General features: G+C 33.3%; 4 protein-coding genes and 1 pseudogene across 5 annotated transcripts; 3 read left to right on the top strand and 2 right to left on the bottom strand.

Annotated features, from left to right (window-relative positions):
• Positions 1-530: 530 nt before the first annotated feature.
• On the bottom strand, positions 531-1,816 carry LOC146920335 (increased DNA methylation 1-like; annotated as a pseudogene).
• A 6,474-nt stretch (positions 1,817-8,290) lies between these two features.
• LOC146920334 (receptor kinase-like protein Xa21) lies at positions 8,291-11,822 on the top strand. Its single transcript, XM_085713737.1, has 2 exons — positions 8,291-11,077; positions 11,194-11,822. The coding sequence occupies exons 1-2, from the start codon at positions 8,362-8,364 to the stop codon at positions 11,574-11,576; spliced, it is 3,099 nt and encodes a 1,032-aa protein (XP_085569863.1). The 5' UTR covers positions 8,291-8,361; the 3' UTR covers positions 11,577-11,822.
• A 2,195-nt stretch (positions 11,823-14,017) lies between these two features.
• LOC146920333 (increased DNA methylation 1-like) lies at positions 14,018-15,678 on the top strand. The gene has a single exon (XM_085710722.1). The coding sequence runs from the start codon at positions 14,280-14,282 to the stop codon at positions 15,564-15,566; it is 1,287 nt and encodes a 428-aa protein (XP_085566848.1). The 5' UTR covers positions 14,018-14,279; the 3' UTR covers positions 15,567-15,678.
• A 635-nt stretch (positions 15,679-16,313) lies between these two features.
• LOC146920332 (uncharacterized) lies at positions 16,314-19,003 on the bottom strand. The gene has a single exon (XM_085713736.1). The coding sequence runs from the start codon at positions 18,881-18,883 to the stop codon at positions 16,736-16,738; it is 2,148 nt and encodes a 715-aa protein (XP_085569862.1). The 5' UTR covers positions 18,884-19,003; the 3' UTR covers positions 16,314-16,735.
• Positions 19,004-20,668: 1,665 nt separating this feature from the next.
• Positions 20,669-24,758, top strand: LOC146920331 (protein FAR1-RELATED SEQUENCE 5-like). Of its 2 annotated transcripts, XM_085713735.1 has the most exons (3): positions 20,669-21,913; positions 22,032-24,335; positions 24,447-24,758. In XM_085713735.1, exons 1-3 carry the CDS (start codon positions 21,803-21,805, stop codon positions 24,456-24,458), a joined length of 2,427 nt encoding a protein of 808 aa, XP_085569861.1. In that variant the 5' UTR covers positions 20,669-21,802; the 3' UTR covers positions 24,459-24,758. The 2 variants fall into 2 exon arrangements, with proteins under 2 accessions (XP_085569861.1, XP_085569860.1); XM_085713734.1 differs by having other exon boundaries at positions 22,032-24,489.
• Positions 24,759-25,801: the final 1,043 nt, after the last annotated feature.

The raw sequence follows: 25,801 nt of genomic DNA, 5'->3' as shown, positions 1-25,801 counted from the left end.
TCAACAGAACATAATTTTTCTGCTGTATATTATTGAAACTTCTTATAATTTGGAAATAGTTTATGTACTTAACATATCAACAGAACATAATTTCTCTGCTCCATACTATTAAAATTTATTAAAATATGTGGGATTTTAAATGACATTGGTATTATTGTATTAACCTTTATATTGGTTTATACAGTTATTGATCTAATAGAAAAAGAAAATTTAATATAAGGATTTGTTATACTTACTGATGGGGTCTTTGAAACATCTATGAATTATGATCAATTGATTGACAGTCTTTCAGTTTTATAGACTAATTGTAGTTTTGTAAATTTAGATGACTAAAATGTCAGAGAACTATAACTTTGAGAACCAAAATAGTGATCTAACTCATTCAAATTACTTAACACTTTGTCTTATTTAACACTATTTATAATTCAACTTCTACATACCGGTATTGATTATAACAGCAAACATGAATGATTTATCTATTTGAAAAATGTAATAAAACTAAAATATACTTGCAAAGCATATCAAAAAAATCCTTCAAAAAAAAGTACATCATTAAAAATCGTTCAAAAAAAAGTACATCATTGAAAACATTAAAAAAAAAACCATTAAAAACATCTCTAGGATTGTAATATAACTCCAACATCAAGCAATGCAAGGCCATATAGGTCTTTTCAGTGCTTTGAGACACATGGTACCATTCTCAAATTCTAAAAAAGTATGATCAATAAACTGACACTTATCTTTACTATTCATCCTTGCAAAACCAAATGATCTTGTCCAAGTGTTCATAGCATCCTCTGAGGAATGCAGAAGTAATTTCTCAACTCCTAAGCGAGTTAACTGTTTCTCAATCTCATCCATCAACAAATGACACATTCCTTGTCTTCGATACTGTTCCTTGGTGGCCACGAAAACTATCTCTGCAACCTTTTGACCATAAATTCTTATAGTTGCCACTGAAATCACTTCACCCATTTTCTCCAAAATCACATTATAGAAACCACGGAAGTTTAAGCGTTTTTGTTCTGATTCTCTACTAAAAACAACATCTTTAATCAACTCTCTTCCTGATAAAGGATCAAAAGTTGGATTAAAACCCTCATACAATACACCAAGAGCCATATTCAACTTACTCTCCTTTTGATTAAACTCCTCTTCATCAACAATATTCACATTCTTCACCAATGTCCATGTTAGATTATCTGCAACCTTAATTGGTTTTCCTAACAACTTCTTTAGACATAAGAATCTGATTATCCTTGTGATCTTCACATTCTTGTTTGCATTTGGGTCGATAGCATATTTTGCAACAACAAGTTGGACAAAACCATTCACCAAGCGGAACTCGATTGAGACCTAAACAACGGAGGTGGAATGCAGAAGGACATCGATCGCATAGTGCCAAGTCACCTCCAAAACCACAAACTGAACAAACACTATCGTTATTTGCTTCAGATTTTTCTTTGACAGCACAATGATTCTTCTTTCGATTTTCTTTGACAATAGAATGATTCTTCTTTTGATTTTCTTTGACAACACAATGATTCCCTATATGATCATGCGAACCCAGAGCTTCCCTTTGACAATCCAACAACGACCTTCCATCTTCCAACAAGATACTTGTGGATGGTCTATGTCTTGTACAACCCGCATGAGACTCGAAGCCGGTGATAGTAAAAGTAACACGACAACAATCACAGACTATAGCATCAGAAAACAAACTTCCTCTTTTGACAACTTTGTTGCTACCCTGACAGAAAACATTAGTCCCTGAAACCAAAACTTGATTCTTTATTAACCAAGAAACAATACCCATCGTTCAGCACTCTTTTTTCTATGGAATTTTTTGTGTTAGCAAAAAGATACGATATATGTTTTATAGGGAGAAGTATGATTCTAAACTTCTGTTTATCGTTCTATATATAGACCTAAATTGTATTAGAAGAAATTATATTTCTAAATCGTATCTTTAAAAAAGGAACAAATCTTCTTGAAAAAAAATAACGAACAAATCTTTTAAGATATTCTAAACATAAATATAATTACACCAACAAAAAAAACATAAATATAAATTAATAATATTATAAAGATATTTTTTGTCAAAAAAAAATATTATAAAGATATTTTAACATGTTATTCTAACACTTATTAATTATTCCACACCCTTCGAATTCTTCTCAGTTACTCTCCCGTTCCTTTTTAAGTGTCTTTTTAGGGGTTTTTTTTTTGGTAGTGTGTCTTTTTAGGGTTTTTTTTTGGTAGTGTGTCTTTTTAGGGTTTGATAAAACGAAAGTGTCTTTTTAAGGTGCATTTTTCGTTCATATTTAATTGTATTTTGGTATTTTAAGGGTACGATTTGTCAATTACTCTTATTTTCAATAAAATTAATTAATGCTATCTATTTGGAAAACAAAAGTTTTTTTTTAAACCAAGTTTGTTTCTTGTTATCTTCAAATTTAAACAAAATTTTGTTACAAACACTGGTTCCAAGAAGAGTTAAAATTCTATAAATAAGATGAGTAGCAATTGTTAAAAATTTCAAGTGCAAAGTAAAAGAACAGATTTGAGAGAAGAAAAATAAAAGATTCCATGAATGTTCAAATGAAAGAAAAAGTGGAAGACTCATTTGATTAATGTGAATTTGGAATACTTTTTATATTGACTTAAAATAATTATAAAGATGTGCACACTTTTTAGAAAATTGACAATTGTTTGTTACGAGAGAGAGAGAGTGCGCAAAAAAAAAAGAAATTTGTTGGAGAAAAAGATAATAACTTACAATTGTTTGTTACGAGAGAAAGATAACATATTAAATTTATTGAAAAGATAAAGTGTGTGCAAAAAAAGGAATTTATTGCTGGATTAAAATGAAGGTATAATAAGAAGAATACGTGCAAAAATACACATCGCTAATTTGTTATTAATTTTCTCAAAGACACTTAAAAAACTGGGGGACATAGACCTAACCCAGTAAATCCACACAAAGTGTGTGTCTACCCAATTAGGTGATACGAAAAAATGAAAATAACACTATTGGATGTGTAAAGTGCGGTGTATGGACCACCGTGAGCACTGAAGGAATCTAAGATCAAACAACTCATTGCAACAACAACAAGCATAACGTCTCTTTCGAGACAAACATTCCACCAACAAACACAGCGGACTAAGTGAGTGTTTAGAGCATCTAAATTGACGTATGAATCGCCTGCCAATACAGAGGCGATCCAAGATCCATCTGCTTCCTACAAAAAACAGCAAGCCTTAAATTCCCCTTCGAGCCAAAACCATCCATTTAAACGCAGCGTCAAGATCCCAAACCGAGTCAACACCCACATAACTTGGATCTTCGTACCACCAACCAACATGTCTGAATTCAATCAAAGAGGATTGACACGAATTTAAGACTATTCCCAATTTCTCCAAGCCACTCATTCAAATCAGTAAGCTTTGAAAACATAAATGTATTAAATTTTGACAAAATTATTTGATTAGATAAAAAATATAAGATTCTAAATAAAAAATTAAATCGATAACAATATATTTATACTATATATAAAGATAATAACATGTTTTGACTCTTTTTGGCCGACTTTTTCTATTTCAAAAATTACCGTCAAATTTCAATACAAATAGCACATAAATAGATAAGAGTAAATTCAAATATTAAAATAAAAGTATAACAAACACGATATGAGTATATAAATGTCCAATTTTTGTTCCTGTATCCTTTAAAAAGTGTAACAAACTAGATGAGTATATCAATACTTATTTTTTCATTATCCTAAGTATACCCTTAAACAAATTTTTCTATAATAAAGATTGTTGTTGGTGTCATTAAAAAAAATAAGAATTTAGATTATATTTTTTTTGTTATATTGTTAGTGTCATTGAAATAGATAATCATGGTTAGTATGATTTGTTTGAAAGGAAAAAGCATTTATATTTTTACCTTTAATAAAAAAAGTTTCATAAAAAAACACTATTCAACATTTTCAAACGTTAGTGCAATAAAAAGAGCGGAAAGACAATTACGTGAGTGTCCGTCTTTTCGCTGGTAAACTATAAAGGTAGTACATATTTGTCAAAAATAAAATAAAATAAAATAAAATAAAGGGAGGACATAATTTTTTTAGACTTAATTTTTATTATTTCACTCATACACTTGAAGAAGTTTACCGCTATGAATGCTATATTGTTGGTGATATTTAAAAAGATAAGAATTTTTATTATATTTGTTATATTGTTGGTAAAAGATAAACATAGTCTGTTACCTTTTTTGTTGTTGATAAAAACATAGTTAATACTATTTAAAAGTAATAAACATCTATACATATAATTTTAATCAAATTCAAGATTTCGTACAAAATACTTCCTCTGTTCCTTTTTAACAAGCGCCGTTTGACTACGGATTTAACAATCCTATTTAACTGTCGGTTTAGTATTTTAAGGGTACGATTTTTCAATTATACATCTTCTCAATTACTCATATATTTTTCAATAAAAATAATAGTGTTCTATATTAGGAAACTAAAGTTTGTTTTTTTTAAACAAAGTTTGTTTCTTTTTAAAATGCATTTTTTTACCTTCAAAATTTTTTTTTTAAAACAAAGTTTGTTTTTTAAAATGCATATGCTATGTATTTGGAAAACTAAAGTTTGTTTTTTAGACAAAGTTTTTTATTTTAAAACAAAGTTTTTTTTTTTACCTTCAACATTTGAGTCTCTGTCACTTAGTCTGAGGCTATTGAAACCATAGTTGAAGTTTTAATTTTGATTAAATGGAAAATCCATTCGGGGAATAGTTTAAAGAAAGTTAAAATTTTCTTAACTTTTGATTAATGTGAAGTTGGAATAATTTTTATTTTGTTTTGCAATTATTAAAAAATATGTGTACAATATTTAAATTATTTATAATTCTTTGTTATGGGAGAGAGATAAAATGTGTGCTAAAATAAGGAGAAAGTAACTAACAATTGTTTGTTATGAGAGAAAGATAATTGATTAAATGTATTGGAAAGAGAGATTTTGTGTAAAAAAAGGAATTTATTGATGGATTATATGAGGGTATAATAAGAAAAAAGTGCCATAGTTTTGAACCTTGAAAAGAAAAGAGCTCACAAGAGTTTTATTACCGAATGTAATGCCCTAAAAAATATTATACATCGAAATTTGGTTGAGATTTTAACTTGTTTTTCTAGTATTGATTACAAAGGGCATGAATTCAAAGCTCTAACTTTTGAGTACGTGAAAAATGGAAGCTTAGAACAATGGGTGCATTTAAGAATAGAGAATGTAGAGCATCCAAGAACATTGGATCTTGATCAAAGATTGAATATCATTATCGATGTTGCTTCTGCATTACATTATCTTCATCATGAATGTGACTGTTAGACTAAATTTTCAACACACTGGATTCAATAAGAAATACTGTGTTAAGTTGGGATTTGTATGTGATCATGCTTCAGATTGGTGATGGTTCGACAAATTGTGTTAGTACATGACATATTAGAAATTTTAAGGCCCTTCAACTTCGACAACAAGAAATTCAAATTTCTTATGACGAGGTAAGATCAAAAGTCCAAGGCGGGAGCATATTAAGACATGTGTCGAAGATTTTTAGTTTATGACTATTATTTTTTGTTACTTCTTATTGTGTATATATAAGAGTTTTGAATAGGAAATAATGGTCACAAATCATGATACTGAAAACTTTACGCTCAAAATATCCAAGTTACAATGAGAAAAGAGTAACAAGAGAATGTATGTATGATTTGATGTACCATCTAAATTTATGCAATCATAATGCTTTTCTTTTAAGTTGTTTTACTTTCATTTCTAAACTTGTATTTCTTTTTATTCTGAAAACCTTTTAAACTTGTGAAAGGAGACAATTATATTCATCTTTTTCATATTTAAACTTATGAACATGATGAACAAACAAACATTTATGAGAAATAATTGCACAAATATGTCCTAGGATTTCTAGTTTGATCATGCAAGTAATTAACAAAAAAAATATTGATGAAGGCATCGTTGCACTAATGGTTCTACTCAATTAAAATGGAAATGCAAACAATATTCTATTGATTCAGCGTTACAACTTGATAGTTACAATCTTTGTTGATAGAGAACAATAGGTAAGTAAGAAAATGTTGTAACAATAAGAAGAAGAATAGAACAGAGTGACTAGAGAATGAGAGAGAGAAAGAAGTTACATCACACATATGCCATGGCTTTCTCCTATTTATACGAGTCCACATTCTTCCTATATTACCCTTCTTTGCTCTTTGACTCATTACTGCATGTAATTGATTTTGGCATTGCAAGACTCGTCTCATCTGTGGATGGTGTCACTTCTAAGAAAACTTGCATAATTGGAATAAAAGGGACTGTTGGATATGCTCCTCCTCAAGGTATGTTATTAAATAATTTTAGGCTTTGTTTGCGAGTTTGGAGGGGAAGGGAGGGGAAGGCTTGGAAAAGAAGGAATGAGCAAGTGGAAGAAATAGAGGAAAATGGGAGGGGAGGGCTTTGGGGGGTTAACTTTTCTTCATAATACTAAACCCTCCTCATTTGGAGGAACTAAAAAATTGCATTGGAGGAGGGTTTTGGAGGGTTTGTATGAATTCTTCAAATTTAATCTATGTTGTTATCTTATTTTAAAAATTTAAAATATAATAATCGTATGCATTAATTTATCATTCTCTAAAAAACTACTCTTTTAAAAATTTTGAAAAATTTCTCTATTTTCCCTCATATTTTCCACCCCTCAAAGTCTTCCCTTCCCCCTCCCCTCCAAACTCGCAAACAAAGCCTTAGTGTTTCTTTGAGTTTTCCTATCTTACTTTGTAGATTTTATACTTGTTACAGATTATTAACAATTTTTTGCTATATTTTTTTAGAGTATGAAATGGATTCTGAAGTTTCCACTTATGGTGACATGTATAGCTTCTTATACTGGAAATGCTTACGGGAAGAAGACCCACAGAAGAAATATTCATAGATGGTCAAAATCTGCATATGCATGTTGAAATTTCATTTCCTAATAATGTTATGCAGTTTTTGGACCCGCATATTGTAGCAAGAGATGAAGCATCAGCAATAGAATATGGAAGCCATTGGAATCATATGTCAAGAATAGAGAAATGCTTAGTTTCACTTTTTAGTATTGGACTTTCTTGTTCGATGGAGCCACTTAAGAATGAATATAATGGATGTCACTAGAGAGCTAAACATAATCAGAAACACTTTTCCTCTTGTTTTACCATTTGAATGCATCAATCCATCATTCATGTAATATCAAGCATATATTTAATGAATGCAATATTAGTGAACTTATACTATTCATATTTTTGTTTCTCATATCATTTATATATGATTTTGCGAAGTTCATTCCAAAAACATAAAAAAAAAAAAAAAAACTCTCAACCTAGGATCCATTTTTGGAGGATTCTGTGGATCATGAATAATGGATTAATGGACGTACATAAAACTTCAAGTTAAGGATTATCTTTAAGGCAACTTGTGCAGAATCCACTTAAGAAATAAGATAAAATGCCACATATTCCACTCTCATATGCCACATAAACTCCATTGAGTTTCCAAAATTTTCAAAAATAATGATGAAACATCATCATTAGAAATCATCATGGCTGGACCACAGTACAATAGGCCAAACAAAGGGTTGGAACTCAATTCATCAAACGGGACTAATGATCTAATGTATGGTCCTTTGGATTTACTTTTAATGCTAAGATCTTATTATATTGTTTCCTATCATTTGTGTGTACATCTAAATTTTAGATTTAGTGAGTGAATAATATAAACTTCATGACTTTGAATAGTCTTTTTAGAATCCATGGTAATGTTCGCTACTCTGAAGTCCATGGAAATTAAGTTAGTGGATTTGGAATTATCTGCTTCCATCATCATACATGTTGAAAATTGAGTTGGTACTTGGTGGAAACAAGGTCCGTATGTAGATAGAATACATATAATTTCCCTTGAACAATATATATGTCAAGTCCATGGAAATTGAGTTAGTGGATTTGGAATTGTGGATCCATTATTATAATGTTGATATTGACCAAGACTAATAAAAAATAGTTGAGCTTGTTGATATTGTGTCTATTGTTTGGATTGAAGAAAAAAAGTAAAAAAGAAGACTGCCATAGCATGGCCACAATTTCTCCCACTTTCTGTGTTTGTGCAATCATTTCCATTCCACTTTTAATCAGCACTATCTCTTTGCTACCAATATTTAAATCCATTAGAAACATAGGAAACAAAACATGCCTGTTCTACATTCCTACCTAAGTATAAGCAAAACAACGAATCCATTAGCCTCTTGTTCCTTAACCAAATGAAGCATTTTTCTTTCTTTTTACCTATATTTTGGTATGTATACCTTCATCTCCTTCTTCTAGTCCTTTCTTTGAACTTAACTTGGTTTTGCCCAAACAAAGCTGTAGCAGTAGCAGAGGCCTTGGCATTAGGAAACCAAACTGATCATCTAGCATTGCTCCAATTCAAAGAATCAATATCCAGTGACCCAAATGGAGTCTTAGATTCTTGGAATTCTTCTATCCACTTCTGCAACTGGCATGGAATCACATGCAACCCCATGCATCAAAGAGTTACAAAGTTGAACTTACAAGGATACAAGTTGCATGGATCCATGTCACCTTACATTGGCAATCTCTCTCGTATAAGAAGCATCAACCTTAAAAACAATAACTTCATTGGAAAAATTCCACAGGAACTCGGTCGGTTGTTACAGCTGCATCAACTTTTGCTCGACAATAACTCGTTTTCAGGAGAAATTCCTACAAACTTGACAAGTTGTTCGAATCTTAAAGTCTTGCACTTATTTGGGAACAAGCTAACTGGCAAAATACCAGCTGAAATTGGTTCTCTTCAAAAACTTATTATAGTGAACATTGGACAAAACAATTTAACAGGAGGAATCTCGCCATTCATAGGTAACCTTTCTTCCTTGATAAGTTTTGGGGTTGTTTACAATAAGTTAGAGGGAGATATTCCACAAGAAATATGCCGCCTAAAAAACTTGATAATAATAACAGTGACTGACAACAAACTATCAGGTACATTTCCACCTTGTCTCTACAATATGTCATCTCTAACAACGATCTCAACACCAGCTAATCAATTTAGTGGCTCTCTTCCATCAAATATGTTCCAAACTCTCCCAAATCTCCAATATTTTGAAATAGGAGGGAATAAAATCTTAGGTTCAATCCCAACTTCCATTGTAAATGCTTCTACTTTGAAAATATTTGACATTAGTGGAAACCATTTTGTTGGACAAGTTCCAAGTCTAGGGAAGCTACAAGATCTTTATTTGCTAAGTCTTGAAACGAACATTCTAGGTGACAATTCAACTAAGGATTTAGGGTTTTTGAAAACTTTGACAAATTGTAGTAAGTTACAAATGCTTAGTTTAGCTGCTAATAATTTTGGAGGTTGCCTGCCAAATTCCGTGGGCAATTTATCCTTCCAACTTAGTGAACTATACCTTGGGGGTAATGAGATATCAGGAAAAATTCCAGAAGAGTTAGGAAATCTAGTAAACTTAACTCTCTTGAGCATGGGACATAACCACTTTGAAGGAATTATTCCGGCTAATTTTGGAAAGTTCCAAAGCATGCAAAGGTTAGATTTGCGTCAGAACAAGTTATCAGGAGATATACCATATTCCATAGGCAACCTCAGTCAGCTGTTTGATTTGCGTATGGAAGAAAACATGTTAGAAGGAAATATTCCTTTGAGTATAGGGGAATGCCAAAAGTTACAATATCTAAACCTTTCGCAAAACAACCTTCGAGGAGCCATACCCTTAGAAATTTTTAGGATTTTTTCCTTAACAACGGGATTGGACCTATCACAAAATTCATTGAGTGGTAGTTTACCTGATGAAGTGGGTTTGCTAAAAAATATTCATAAGCTAGATGTCTCTGAAAATCATCTATCGGGTGACATTCCAATAACAATTGGTGAATGCATAAGTTTAGAATACCTTCACTTACAGGGGAACTCTCTTCACGGAACCATACCTTCCACTTTGGCATCTCTCAAAGTTCTTCAATATTTAGACTTATCTAGAAATCAGTTGTCTGGATCAATTCCTGAAGGTCTGCAAAATATTGTTTTCTTAGAATACTTCAATGTATCTTTCAACATGTTGGAAGGTGAGGTTCCAATCAATGGCGTCTTTAAAAATGCAAGCGGTTTATCAGTGACTGGAAACAACAAGCTCTGTGGAGGAATTTTAGAGATGCATCTATCTCCGTGCCCTGTCAACTTTATAAAACCTACAAAACTCCACAATTTTAGGTTGATAGCAGTGATAATTAGTATGATTTCTTTCCTTCTTATACTGATGTTTATTCTAATCATGTACTGTGTGAGGAAAAGGAATAGGAAATCATCTTCTGATACAACAACAATTGACCACATAACTAAGATTTCATACCAAGAACTACATCATGGAACTGATGAGTTCTCAGATAGAAATTTGATTGGATCAGGAAGTTTTGGTACTGTATACAAAGGAAATATTGTATCACAAGATAAAGTTGTTGCTATAAAGGTTCTGAACCTCAAAAAGAAGGGAGCTCATAAGAGTTTTATTGCTGAATGTAATGCACTCAAAAATATTAGACATCGAAATTTGGTCAAGGTTTTAACATGTTGTTCTAGTATTGATTATAAAGGTGGAGAATTTAAAGCTTTAGTTTTTGATTACATGAAAAATGGAAGCTTAGAACAGTGGCTTCATCCCGGGACAGTGGATTCAGAGTATCCTAGAACATTGAACCTTGTTCAAAGATTAAATATCTCCATTGATATTGCTTCTGCATTACATTATCTTCATTGTGAATGTGAGCAATTGGTCATTCATTGTGATATCAAGCCAAGCAACGTCCTTCTCGATGATAACATGGTTGCTCACGTGGGTGATTTTGGCATAGCAAGACTTATCTCAGCCATTGACGGTACCTCTCATAAGGAAACTAGTACAACTACATTATCAGGGACCATTGGCTATGCTCCCCCAGGTATATTATGAATTCTTGAGTCATTTATTGTTCCTTGAATTCTCCTATATTTTGATCTACACTAATGATTTTATTAGTTACAACGTGATATTAACTATTTGTTACAAATGTTTTAGAGTATGGAATGGGTTCTGAAGCATCAACTTATGGTGACATGTATAGCTTTGGGATGCTCATGCTGGAAATGATTACTGGAAGAAGACCTACAGATGAAAGATTTGAGGATGGTCAAAATCTACGTACGTTTGCTGAAAATTCATTAGCTGATAATCTGTCACAGATTTTGGACCAACATCTTGTACCAAGAGATGAAGAAGCAGCAATAGAAGATGGAACTAGTGAGAATCTTATTCCAGCTGTAGAGAATTGCTTAGTTTCACTTTTAAGGATTGGACTTGCTTGTTCAAGAGAATCACCAAAAGAAAGAATGAACATAGTAGATGTTACTAGAGAGCTAAATTTAATCAGAACAATCTTTCTTGATGGTGAGACAAGCTAAGGTTTTACATGCTTTCAACCTTTTCAGCTCTAGAGCAAGCAAATAGGAAATCTCGAGATAGACATAAAGCTACCGAGAGCTTAGGCAAGTTTACAAGCTTAAACTGTGGATGCAAAATTGTACGAAAAAATTCTTCTGGTTCAAACCATTCGAACGCATCAATATCCATCCTTCTGTAAAATCTACCATATATGAATTTGATTTTCCAAATTTTAATGCAAAAGCATCATATGCTACAAAAACAAATATGTTTTTCTTACCATACCCGTTATTTTTTTTTTGTTTGTATTTAGGATAATGTATAAACTGCTTTTTGAAGCGTGAAATTCATTAAAGGTCCGAGAAAGATAACGTTACATGCAGATATACAAATTAATAGGTATATATGTTCCACAATAAAAGTTGATTGCATCCGTATAACTCGACAGGGCGACACTCTTCTACCTTCATAACTAAAAATTCTCCTTTATTTTCGTAAGGGTGCATCCAAACGGCACAAGTTGATGGTTCACCAGGATGCATACGTCCAAACTCGATATAGTGTGTACAAATGTTTTGCAAAGACTTTTATTCAGTCTGTTTCCGGTGATTCCATAATTTAGAGTTCATTTCTTATGTAAAGTCATGTGATAAAATCAAAATTCCAATCCTTTTATCCATCAATTTTCAAATGTTTCCATTATTATGTTTTGCTATTCTCCTCCAAAAGCTTATTTCCAGTTTGAAACTGTGGTAAGTGGGTTTATTATCACGTCAGGAGCCAAAAACTGCAACTGTGATAGAGCTGTAGCACATAGATGGCATTAAAAGGGGTCATAACTGCACTCATGTTAACTTGAATTTGAGCCAAGTATATATGCTTAATAATTCAAGAAAACAATACATGTTTTTTTCCCAACATAATTAAACATATTTTATTGGAAATTTTTTTTTCCCAAAACTTAATTTTTTTTATATTTTAAGCATAATTAAACAAATATTGAATTAATAGAGACTAAAGTTACACGCTGGTAAATTTTATAGAGACGCAAACATATCACTTTTTATATGAGACTAAAAACGAAATTTGATATATTTATACGGATCAAAAACTTATTTCACCAAAAAATTGAAAACAAATAAATATTTCTAGTAAGAATAACTTGTAAAGGATGATGTGCCTTGTACTTTTCCTCCTGCACCCATTTATCGAATTTTTTTGATTTATTTTTTGACAGATAATATTTTGAGATGTTAAATTACCGGGAAATAATATCCCTAATCTGATTTGTTTTACAATAGTATCCATAATCGATAAGTGTTGCATATTTTGATACAAGAAAATATCAATAAAGGTCTTCGCTTTTAAAAAACCAATCAAAGATTCCTTAAAAAAAAAAAAAACCAATCAAAGATCATTTCAATTAAAAGAAATTAAATATTTACAAGGATGGCAAAGTAGGCCGTCTGTCCCGTTTAGGTCCACCCCGTCTAAGCCTGCTTAAAACGGGACAAGATGAGCCAAGTCAAATTAGGTGACCGAGTCCAAAATCTCATCTGCCCCATAAACGAGTTGACGGGCCGGTCCACCAAACAAAAAACTTCTTTTTTTGAGAGAAAAAAACAGCTTTTCCAATGCATTTTTTTACAAAACTTAATTGTTAAAAAAAAAAAACTATGTTGCTTTTATCATAAAAGAATAGACAAGAAATAAATTTGTGCTAAAAAACAAAACAATTAACAAATTGCCGAACTCAATTTAATACTTAATAGCAAAATTAGGAAAATATGCCAATATAAACAAATCTGCAACAAAAAATAAATCCAACAACAAGAATAAATTCAAATGGATAAAATAAATCTTCAAAATAAAAGAAAAACGAGTTAAGCGGGATGACCCGTCCTGTTTTTTCAACAAGTTAAATGGGACGAGCCAAATATAGGAAGCGAGTTCAAAACTTCTACTCAGCCCGTCAAAAATAGCAGACTAGACAGAGCGGTCCACGCGAGTTGGACCCATTTTTCAACGAGTTAAGTCTGAATTTTAATACACTTATGTTTAAATTCTAACTTCCTATTCCAACTCCGTTAGAAGAAGAAAAAAAAACTGATGTCGTTACGGCATCAACATCAAAGGTATCATAGATATTTTTTTTTTTTGGTGGTCGGGATTTAAACCCCAGACCTTACATATATTATGCATTGTCCATATCAACTGAGTTAAGCTCACGAGGACAAAATATCAGAGATTAATATAACTTTGAAGAATTCGAAGGGTGTGGGATAAGTGTTAGAATAACATGTTAGAATTTCCTATAAAAAAAAAAAAGAATAACATGTTAAAATATTGACTCAAAAAAAAACGTGTAAAAATATCTTTATAATAATATTATAAATTTATATTTATATTTCAAATAAGATATTGTTATGATTTAAAATTTATATTTTTTCTTTTGTGGTGTAATTTATATTTATGTTTAGAATATCTTAAAGATTTGTTTGTTTTTTTCTTTTCAAGAAGATTTATTTGTTATTTTTTTTTCAAGAAGATTTGTTCCTTATTTAAAGATAAGATTTAGAAATATAATTTCTGATACAATTTAGCCCTATATATATACATAGAGAGCAGTGAACAAAAGTTCTGAATCATACTTCTCCTTATAAAATATATTTCTGCAATCACACAAACCCAAAAAAGTTCCGTCGAAAAAAGAGTGCTAAACGATGGGTATTGTTTCTTGGTTGATAAAGAATCAAGTTTTGGTTTCAGGGACCAATGTTTTCTGTCAGGGTAGTAACAAAGTTGTCAAAAGAGGGAGTTTGTTTTCTGATGCTATAGTCTGTGATTGTTGTCGTGTTACTTTTACTATCACCGGCTTCGAGTCTCATGCAGGTTGTACAAGACATAGACCATCCACAAGTATCTTGTTGGAAGATGGAAGGTCGTTGTTGGATTGTCAAAGGGAAGCTCTGGGTTCGCATGATCATAAAGGGAATCATTGTGTTGTCAAAGAAAATCAAAAGAAGAATCATTCTATTGTCAAAGAAAATCGAAAGAAGAATCATTGTGCTGTCAAAGAAAAATCTGAAGCAAATAACGATAGTGTTTGTTCAGTTTGTGGTTTTGGAGGTGACTTGGCACTATGCGATCGATGTCCTTCTGCATTCCACCTCCGTTGTTTAGGTCTCAATCGAGTTCCGATTGGTGAATGGTTTTGTCCAACTTGTTGTTGCAAAATATGCTATCGACCCAAATGCAAACAAGAATGTGAAGATCACAAGGATAATCAGATTCTTGTTTGTGTTCAATGTGAGCAAAAATATCACTTTGGATGCGTAAAGGCCGTAGGAATTGAATTTAATCACATGGAGAATTGGTTTTGCAGTGTAGTTTGTGGGAACATGTTCTTATGTCTAAAGAAGTTGTTAGGAAAACCAATTAAGGTTGCAGATAATCTAACATGGACATTGGTGAAGAATGTGAATAGTGTTGATGAAGAGGAGTTTAATCAAAAGGAGAGTAAGTTGAATATGGCTCTTGGTGTATTGTATGAGGGTTTTAATCCAACTTTTGATCCTTTATCAGGAAGAGAGTTGATTAAAGATGTTGTTTTTAGTAGAGAATCAGAACAAAAACGCTTAAACTTCCGTGGTTTCTATAATGTGATTTTGGAGAAAATGGGTGAAGTGATTTCAGTGGCAACTATAAGAATTTATGGTCAAAAGGTTGCAGAGATAGTTTTCGTGGCCACCAAGGAACAGTATCGAAGACAAGGAATGTGTCATTTGTTGATGGATGAGATTGAGAAACAGTTAACTCGCTTAGGAGTTGAGAAATTACTTCTGCATTCCTCAGAGGATGCTATGAACACTTGGACAAGATCATTTGGTTTTGCAAGGATGAATAGTAAAGATAAGTGTCAGTTTATTGATCATACTTTTTTAGAATTTGAGAATGGTACCATGTGTCTCAAAGCACTGAAAAGACCTATATGGCCTTGCATTGCTTGATGTTGGAGTTATATTACAATCCTAGAGATGTTTTTAATGGTTTTTTTTTTAATGTTTTCAATGATGTACTTTTTTTTGAACGATTTTTAATGATGTACTTTTTTTTGAAGGATTTTTTTGATATGCTTTGCAAGTATATTTTAGTTTTATTACATTTTTCAAATAGATAAATCATTGATGTTTGCTGTTATATTCATTCCATCAATACCGGTATGTATAAATTGAATTATAGATAGTGTTAAACAAGACAAAGTGTTAAGTAATTTGAATGAGTTAGATCACTATTTGGTTCTCAAAGTTATAGCTCTCTTGACAATTTAGTCATCTAACAAAGCCTTATATTAAATTTTCTTTTCCTATTAAAGAATTACTAAGATCTGTATAAACCAATATAATGGTTAATACAATAATACCAATGTCATTTAAAATCCCACATATGTATAAGAAGTTTTAATAGTATAGAGCAGAGAAATTATTTTCTGTTGATATGATAAGTTCATAAACTATTTCCAAATTTTCAGATTCAGTACACAGCAAGTATAAGCTATAATAATCAAGATTTATACTCCCTCTTCGTCTCACGATATCAATCAAGATGGTTTGGTTTCATTTAATCTGTCACTTAAGAAAACCTGACAAGCGGAACTATTTAAGACGTTATCATCTCTTATTTTGTTTAAAACATGGTAACGAATAGATTGTTGCCGTTGATCTCCACCTGTAGCATAGCAACTGATATTACATAACTTCGGTAATTTGGTGTATGATATATAAGAAATTTGAATACATTTAACTTTACAGTTCCTTTGTCACCAAGAGGATTACAATCCCAACTAATGTATTATGTACTAATAATATACATGTAGTTGAGTCCTCTAAACACATGGTATTCCATCATAACTTTGGGTTAGACTAATCAGTGGCGAGTGACAACTGGTTGAGGATATGAATGTAAACATAATCTGGTGCATGCCAACAACTTAGTCATGCCAATACTACTAAAGATAAATAAGGCAAGCATAGAAGATATTAAAATCATTATATCATAACTCATAAAAACTAATATTATTTTCAATTTGATTTTTTATATCATAACTCAAACTGTAGGATATGAAAAGAGCATCACTGTCATGAGTTTCAGGAAGAGAATTAAAAAGCAAAATAAAGGTTTAAGAAGACGATGGTGGTTGTTGATTCTTGAGAAAACTAGTGAGAAGTTGCCTCAACTCTTCATCCCTCTTCTCCTTCAAATCTATTAACTGAAACATCTCTCCTTGTTGTCTTGCCAAACGCCTGAGTTCCTTTTGATCCTTCAAGTGTTGCTCTTTTAACCAAACCAGAACATCATGATCGCTTTCTTTTCTTCCTTCTTCTTCAACCGCTTCTCTAGCTTCGGCTTGAGCAGAAATATCAGAGCGAAACTGAAGATCTTGATGCACAACAGTTACCTTGTTGAATGAAGAGACTTTTTTTCTGATAGAAAAGTGTTTGCTTTCACCTTGAGTCTCAGATAAACAGACTCTGTCACCATAAATCTTTGCTTCTTTGCTTCGATTTGCATCTTCAGAATCTTCCTCCAAACTCCCTATTGAAAGTTCAAAATCTTCTAAAGAGGATGGAGAACATTGGCTGATTAAAGACTTAGATTTTAACACAGGCTTACAATCCACAATAGACATGGAAGGAGCATGAATATGTTCATCAGCTATCATACAATCATGAGCAGAACTTTCAGCAGGAACATCAACACAAAACTTTCCAACATTAAGAAGGTCAACAAGATTAGGACGAAATCCAGGTGGAACACCAACATCATTACAACTTCTGTTAGTTTTTCCTACATGAGATCTGTACTTCCTTGAACTTTGACTTCTCTTCCGCTTCACAATGTTCTGAACAAAATCGACATGACCCAATACCGATTGTTTCCACCACATGGCATATCGTGTGGTAACATCTGCCTCAAAAAGTCTTGGTGGAAAATACAAATTTTGATCAAATATAAGCCTACAATAGTTTTTCCAAGCCATGAGTTTAGTCTCATTGAATCTAGGCACATAACTTGGAACGTCTTGATCCATTCCAAATTGCATAGCAACTCTATGTGGCAAATATTGCTCTATAGAGTCGAATCCAACAAGCTCGGAAACTCTCATGCATATAACAAATGAGAGCATTTGTTTATCCAAATCTTTCTTAAATGGTACCGAAAATGCATCATTTGGATAAAACAAACCACAGTTATCAGCATATCTAAAATATGGACGCCAAAGAAAATCATCCATAGCCGAGTCTAATGTCAGCTTAACATTCTCAATTTTCAAGGCCTGAACCTTATGCCACCTAAACAGTAAAGGGTCTCCGTGATCGATCAACATGGGTTCTGGCTGTAAATTTTTGAACCTCTCCCACACCCAAATCTGAACTAAGTAAAAGGGTGATTGAAGAGTAACTTCTAAAGGATATCTATCACCACCAACAGATAATTTTGACAGATCAACAATTGTTTTCTTAAACAAACTTAAATCCTTGTAAATACTAGCTAAAACAGCTGGTGCCAGAGCAATAGAATTTCCTCTAGCAAGATGAATAGCAATAGAAAACAAAGAACTTTTCACCAAACTTTTATGAGGAAAAACAAAAATTGACAACCACGTAGCAATGAACGCTTCATGCTCAATTTCACTACCTTTGTCGATGAAAAAATCCATCCATTTTGACGCGGTAGCGTGACACCTGTTACTCTCCCCAGGTATTTTACTCTCCCCAAGTTTCTGTCTTGCAAGGATCAACTTCTCTTCCACCTCTCTCATTTCCCGGCCTTTAACATGGATGAAAATAGGATCACCAATGACAGGATAACCCCCCAAAACCATAACATCCTCCAAACTAATCGTCGCCTCACCAAACTGAAACACAAATGTATTCGTCTTACAACACCATTTCTCAACAACCCCATATAGCAAGTTTTGATTTTTCACTATGCGGCACTTGGTACTCATTATAGCATCAAAGATACCTACTTTCTTCCACAAAGATTCATATTTTGGTTTAAGTTGATCAACCCAATAAACCCATTTCTCTTGTGGGTGACGCCATCCATTGAAATAGAATTTCAAAGGCCACTCATTTGGATCAAACACATAAGACAATGATGATGGGTTAAAACCAAAAGGTGATGGTTCATGAATGAAATTTGAAATGGGTTTTAGAAAATGAGCCATTCTAAGAGTTGCTTCACTGTGACCAGTAGGTGAGAGCATGAAATCTTCCCTCACCTCCATCATGGTATCTTTCAATGGTTCTTCATTCATCATGGTATCACTTTGTTTTTCAAAAAGCTCAACCTTTACTGAAAAACAAGGATGGATTAGGTATTTTGTAAGAAAAATGGTTGCTTTGTGAAGGCTACACACAAACAATACAACGTTGTTGGCACAAAGGAAAGAATGTAGTACAGCAGTAGCATGTTTTGTTTTGGACAACTTACACAAGAAGGAGAATGGTGAAGAGTGAAACTACCAAATTACCCTTTTCTGCTTGTAATGTGAAATTTTCAAACTAATCAAGTATATGGTCATTTAAATTATGTGGAAGGGTAGGTTTGTCTTTTTGCTAGTGTGATGGCATTCTCCTTTTTTGGATTCGGCATTCCTATACGGGTGTGAATGTGATGGCAAGCAAAATCTTCAATTGCATTTTTTTTATTTAAAAAATATAATTAAAAGTAATCTTTTCCTTTAAAAAAATAAAAAATAATGAGTACTCTTTTGGTATCATAGAAAAACAATAATTGAGTTTATAATTCATAGCTTATGTTGTGTAAGTTTTAATTTTTTTACAAAATGTATGTGAGTTTTAATGGTTATCGTCGTCTATCTAAAAAAACACATTAATTGAATAGTATTTGTTACGGTCTCATATATAAAAGTAAAAAAAAAACTTTTCAATCTTAAAAAACCTACCAATAAAACTCACAAAACTAAGTTGAGATTTGCCGGTTCAAACATGAGACATCAACAAAAAAGACTTCAGAAATAAAAGAATCCAAAATGTGACGAGGTTGTAAAATTAATAAAAGTGAAATGGTAGAACCAAAAAATCAATGTTTAGAATGGGGACCAAAACTTCGTTTTTTTTTTTTCAAACAAGTTAACCAAAAATGCATTTAAGTCTATGATTTTTTTTGGTCAAAAACTTTGGTTGCTAGAACTTCACCCCTAAGAGGATCCACAATAGAGACGTTCGTTTTTCTAGATACTTAGGGTTTTACTTGCACATATCAATCATTTATGATTTTTTATTGACACATGAACACTATATTATAAATGTTAAATTAAAAACAGCTTACACATAAACACTACTCCCTCCGGTCCTTTATATAAGAAACAGTTGACTTTTTAGATACATTGGATAATTAATGTATTTGATCTATATTCTAGATTAGATACATCAATTATCAAATGTATCTAAAAAGTCAATTGTTCCTTATATAGAGGACCGGAGGGAGTAGTACCTAATAAGCATTCAATGACCTCAACCTAACACCGCTAAAAAAATTCTAAATTGATCTCACAACACCTCTAAAAAAGTTCTAAATGGATCTCATTTACAAAGAGGGCTTAAAGCCAAAAAAAAAAAAAAAAAAAACTACAACAGGATCAACTGAGAACCAAATATTCTCGTAAAATCATATCCCACCAACAACTTTACATCATCTATCAATAACTTTACATCATTACATTTTAATATTAAAATGATGTGGGACTTACATACGAGAGTGCATAGTTGACCATTCTTGCCCCACAACCACTAATAATATATTATCGAGAAATGATATTTGTACAACCATTTTTTTACTACTATTGTGACAACTTTCTCTCTCATACTCATATTATGTTTTTATTTTCTCTCTTTATCGTTTTGGTTTTTATGTCAATACCTCTATTTTTTTGTAAATTTATGGTTGTATCAAAAGTTGTCATAAAAATTGTTGTTCAAATAACACAAGTGTATATTCTCCTCCAATTGGGGTACTATTAGGTACCAATGCTTAAAGAGTTAAGCATCCCCCATTAGACTCTAATGGTCAAAAGAGGTGGCATTTAGCATGCACAAGCAAAAGACTTGTGCACATTTAGTGGCCTGGAAATGAAGGACAGCTGGCGGTAAAAAAGCACTTTTTACCTGCTGGAATATTTTAATGAAAACATATTATATTATAAACTATTCCATTTATTGTTTCTGCTGCTCACACCCCCTAAAACACCATCAGTTATCAGCAATTACTTGTACACCCCCTGCTAAAATTGAAACATGGAGAGTAGTAATTCATATTTTCGTTATACACGTGAAACACCACCATAAATCTCATTTTGAGTTTTGTTTCCCTTCTCCTTCATGCTTAACATGTTTCTTCATCTCCATAGCCACCCATGCTCTTGATATTTCCAGATATGCTTTCTCCTTCATGCTTAAGTTAAAGTTCTTATCCATCAACAAAATTGTTCAACATTATTTCACTTTCCTATATTGATCTGGAGATTGCAGCTTAGTTTGGTTTATAGATCTAAATTCATTTTCAACTTAAAGGTATGAACATAACTTTGTTTATCATTTTAAATGTTTTATTATGCTATGTGGTTGTTGTATAGAAGTAGTGGGTTAGTGTTGTTGGCTAATATAAGATTCTGAGATACCATAACTGAAAGAATAAATAATGAATTTTTGAGTTAGTTTTTTGTCAATGAAAGAGGGTAAGAAGACAACAATGGCTGCAACACCAAGTTTATGAGATGGTGTTGTGCATGGTCGTGCTTAAGTTACACACGACCGTGCTCAAACTCACTGGAGATTGGATGCATTTTGTTTACTATCACCATGACCATCGTGCTCAATAATGACACGGTCGTGCTTGTCGTAATGGAAGTAAATATGGTTGGTTTATGCTAGGTTTTGTGAGAAAAATTCTGAACTGCAATCTAGCACGGTCGTGCGTTTTACTGACACGGTCGTGCCAAAATTCCATGCATGAAGTTATAATCTTGAATGTTTTGGAGCACGGTCGTGCTGATTATAGACACGGTCGTGCTTGACATCCTGGAAGTAATTGTTTTTGCTTTCTACTAGTATTGCTATGTAGTGTTGTATTTGTCTGGTTCCTGCAATTTTGTTCATGTAAAGGTAGTGTGTGTTTTGGCGAATTTGTGATTGTGATTATTTAAATCCATGTATGTATGATGAACAGGAAGATGGATATTCATGAAATTCTAGAAATTTTCGGAATTCCCAATGTAAGCGACATAACTGGGGGATGCAACCTTAATGCGGAAGGTTCAGAGGTAGAGGTATGTTGATGTGATTACATTATTGTGTAAATTATTTTTGAAGTTAGCGAAAATCGTAGTGTAATTCTGATCTGAGGATTGTCAATTACTAAGTTATTTTGCAATTTTTATTGTACAGGACATGGACAATAGCTCTTGTTCGGAGAGTGATGTATGTTCCTCGGATGAAGATGTCGAAGACATGTACAGTTCGTTGTATGGGTGCAACTTTGACGATGAAACGGCGGTTGATTGCATGGCTGACCTTGACAGAATTAATTTTAAGGAAATAGGGTCGGATGAAATCATGCGGTACCATTTTCAGGATCGTTTAGTTGCATTCAAGTTTTACAATTTGTACGGTTGTGTACGTGGATTTTCCGGTAGAAAAAGCCGTGTTGTTAAGAACAGGGATGGCGATGTTGTTCAACAAACCTTTGTTTGTCATAGAGAAGGTTACAGGGTTGGAAGTAATGCTGCCGATAGGAAAAGAGAGCAGAAGGCAACTAGTAGGTGTGGTTGCATGGCAAAAATTCAAGTACACGTTGACGCTGGTAGCGGTCGATGGTACATAAAATCTGTTGACGATATTCACAATCACACCTTTTTGGATGGGAAGTATGAGGGAATGCTACCTGCACATAGGAAGATGAGCGATTATGACAAATACCAAATGAAAATGATGAGGAAAGCTGGCATTCCTACGTCACGCATCTATGGTTTTTTTGCTTCACAGGCTGGTGGATTTAAAAATCTTGGATATACAAGAAGAGACATGTACAACGAGCAATTCAAGAACAGGGAGAGGAAGAGTACAGATGCAGAGGATGCAATTGATTTCCTTAAGGGTTTGTGTAGTACGGATGATATGATGTTTTGGAGGCACACAGTTAAAGAGGATGGAACACTTCGACATTTATTTTGGTGTGATGGGGTTAGCCGTATGGACTACTCGGTGTTTGGAGATGTTTTGGCATTTGATGCTACATATCGAAAAATTAAGTACAACACACCGTTAGTTATTTTTTCCGGTGTGAACCATCATAATCAAAGTGTCATATTTGGTAGTGCGATTGTTGGTGATGAAACTGAGGACACTTACGTGTGGCTGCTGCAACAATTTCTTGAGGCAATGGGCGGGAAGGCACCTGTGTCAGTTATAACTGACGGAGATCTATCAATGAGAAATGCAATTAGAAGAGTATTTCCACATGCTCATCACCGTTTGTGTGCCTGGCACTTGGCTAGAAATGCAACGAGCAATATAAAAAATCCAAAATTTGTCCCGAAGTTCAAACGGTGTATGTTCGGTGATTTTGATATTGAAGAGTTTGAAACTATGTGGGATTTGTTGGTTGCAGAGTTTGGGTTGGAAAATAATAAGTGGATTCGTGAGCTGTATGAGAAGCGGGAGCAATGGTCAACTGCCCATATCCGTGGTAGATTTTATGCTGGTTTCAGAACAACCTCAAGGTGTGAAGGTCTTCATTCTGAATTTGGAAAATATGTTACCGTCTTGTCGAATTTGGTGGATTTTTTACAGCATTTTTTGCGGTGGCTGAATTATGTTAGATACAGAGAAATTGAGGCGGATTATGCATCTTCTTTTGGTGACCCCGTTTTGCAAACTCAACATAGAAAATTAGAGAAGTCAGCTTCAAGAATATATACAAGGTCAGTGTTTAAGCAGTTTAGGCCCGTATTGGAGAGATCTAGTCGGTGCAAAGTCGAAGGTGATGTGCGCAGTGGTTCCATTTTTACCTACAATGTTTTCAAATACCCTAGGGATGATATTCATTGGATCGTGACATTTTGCCAAGAACGGTTGACATTTAAATGTTCATGCAAAAGATTCGAGACATTTGGTATTCCTTGTGAACATATCTTACATGTTCTAGTGCATTTGAACATTGTTGTACTGCCAGAATGTCTTGTGATGGAACGATGGACCAAACGTGCTAAAGATGGAATCAATGCTCAAAATGCTAATAGTTCAAGTCACCGTGATCCTGCATTTGTAACTACGTATGTGATGTTCGTTGAGCGATGTAAGAGGATGGCCAATGCCGTGTTGAAGTGTGGAGATCCTGAATATATACACAAAACCATGGAAATGATTGAAAAACACACCGAAACATTGGAATCATTAAGCAGGGGTGAAGTTGATGAATTGCCCGTGGTCGGTTCAGTGACAGAAAAAAGTTTAGGTAATCCGCAACGGCTTAAGAAAAGAGGTGGAGCAGCAGCTGCGTCTTCATCTCGTAATGTAAGTGGAAATAAAAAGCGGAGTTCGCCGAAATGTGGCATATGTGGATGTAAGGGTCACAACCGGCAGTCTTGTCGTCTACGAGAAGACTTTAATGTACAGTCACAGAATCATTCATCACATATCAATGATGATCAAGGGTATGCTGAAGACTCGGAAGATTGGAACACACCCATGGTAAGTGTGAAGCCGTTATTATCTAATGTTTGAAGTTTCTACTGTTTAAAATTTAAACGGTGATATTAGCGTCAACATTGTAAGTAATTTATTATTGTTCGAACAACGTAGGATTTGAACTAAAATTGAAGATTGGAGGAGCACGATGAATTTTGAAGTTTGATGTTGCGTTGAAGATGTTCGCAACTGATGAACCGGAGAATGGTGTATGATGACCCTTCGACGAAGATGTTAGTGACCTGTTGTTTGTTTAAATTGATTGTTGTTTTGCGTGTATTTAGGAGTGAACTTATGCATTTTTATTAATCTGTGATATTATGATGTTGGAACCTTTCTAATTTGATGTGGATTGTTTAATATGTACACGATATCAAAGTATTTCGTGAATATTTGAAGGTTTGTGTAAAACGTTGTTCGTTGTGATGTGTCTAATTGCCTGCGCCACCTCTATTGTTAAGCAATTAGTAGTTAATATGTGTACTGGGTTATGAGCACGACCTTGGACACAAACAACACAGGCGTGCTGAAGGAAACATTTTACATTCGTACTTAGCACGGGCGTGTTTGAAAGTGACACGGTCGTGTCAATACACTATGTTCTAAGTTGATCCAGAATGGGAATAGAAGGCACGCCCGTGTGATATATTAGCACGGTCGTGCTTATGAGTACTGATGCTAATGAAATTTATAGCTGATAATCAAGCACGACCGTGTTTATATTTTGCACGGTCGTGTCATTACAATCTGGTCATTAGTTAGTAATGTGAATGGAATACACACGATCGTGTGTAAATTGGGCACGGTCGTGTCAACATACTATGTTCTAAGTTGAACCAGAATGGGAATAGAAGGCACGCCCGTGTGATAGTTTAGCACGGTCGTGCTTATGAGCACTGATGCTAATGAAATTTATAGCTGATAATCAAGCACGACCGTGTTAATTTTTGGCACGGTCGTGTCATTACAATCTGGTCATTAGTTAGTAATGTGAAAGGAATACACACGATCGTGTGTAAATTGGGCACGGTCGTGCTACATATTTTTTACAAAGTTGTCACCACAGCATGCTCAAATTGTATTTCCTTACCACATACGTAAATAATACCACATACAATTTGGAATCATTTACAATACAACCTGAACAGAATTATAGATTATGACACCGACAAAGATTTACATATGAAGTTAAACAAACTTAAATTGAACACAATTAAGTTTTGAACAGAATTTTTGATAGTGCATGTTCAAAGAAACTTATACAAAATTCAAATAGAACCCAATATAACAGTACCAGTAGTTGATGAAAGATATGTAAACAAAAGTAGCGTTAGCAAGTTCAAAATAACCCAACATAACAGTTCCATAATAGAAGCAAGAAACTTAAATAAAAAACCAGTAGCAATCATCCAAGAAGCATAAGCAAGCAAAAAACCTATCCTCCCTACTCCGTAAGTCACGAACACAGA

The sequence above is a fragment of the Medicago sativa genome, chromosome 5 (genome assembly GCF_051527215.1).
Source record: "Medicago sativa cultivar Bolivia chromosome 5, Bolivia_mono, whole genome shotgun sequence".
NCBI lineage: Eukaryota > Viridiplantae > Streptophyta > Magnoliopsida > Fabales > Fabaceae > Medicago > Medicago sativa.
The sequence above is the reverse complement of the archived record's forward strand: the minus strand, read 5'-3'. Positions and strand labels throughout refer to the sequence as shown.

What these genes read in the sequence shown, in the direction of transcription:
- LOC146920332 (XM_085713736.1), bottom strand. Translation starts at nt 18,883, where the DNA reads ATGATGAATGAAGAACCATTGAAAGATACCATGATGGAGGTGAGGGAA.
- LOC146920331 (XM_085713734.1), top strand. Translation starts at nt 21,803, where the DNA reads ATGATGAACAGGAAGATGGATATTCATGAAATTCTAGAAATTTTCGGA. An exon ending in CGGAAGGTTCAGAGGTAGAG is followed by an intron (nt 21,914 to 22,031) that starts GTATGTTGATGT and finishes TTTATTGTACAG; the next exon opens with GACATGGACAATAGCTCTTG.
- LOC146920333 (XM_085710722.1), top strand. Translation starts at nt 14,280, where the DNA reads ATGGGTATTGTTTCTTGGTTGATAAAGAATCAAGTTTTGGTTTCAGGG.
- LOC146920334 (XM_085713737.1), top strand. Translation starts at nt 8,362, where the DNA reads ATGAAGCATTTTTCTTTCTTTTTACCTATATTTTGGTATGTATACCTT. An exon ending in CATTGGCTATGCTCCCCCAG is followed by an intron (nt 11,078 to 11,193) that starts GTATATTATGAA and finishes CAAATGTTTTAG; the next exon opens with AGTATGGAATGGGTTCTGAA.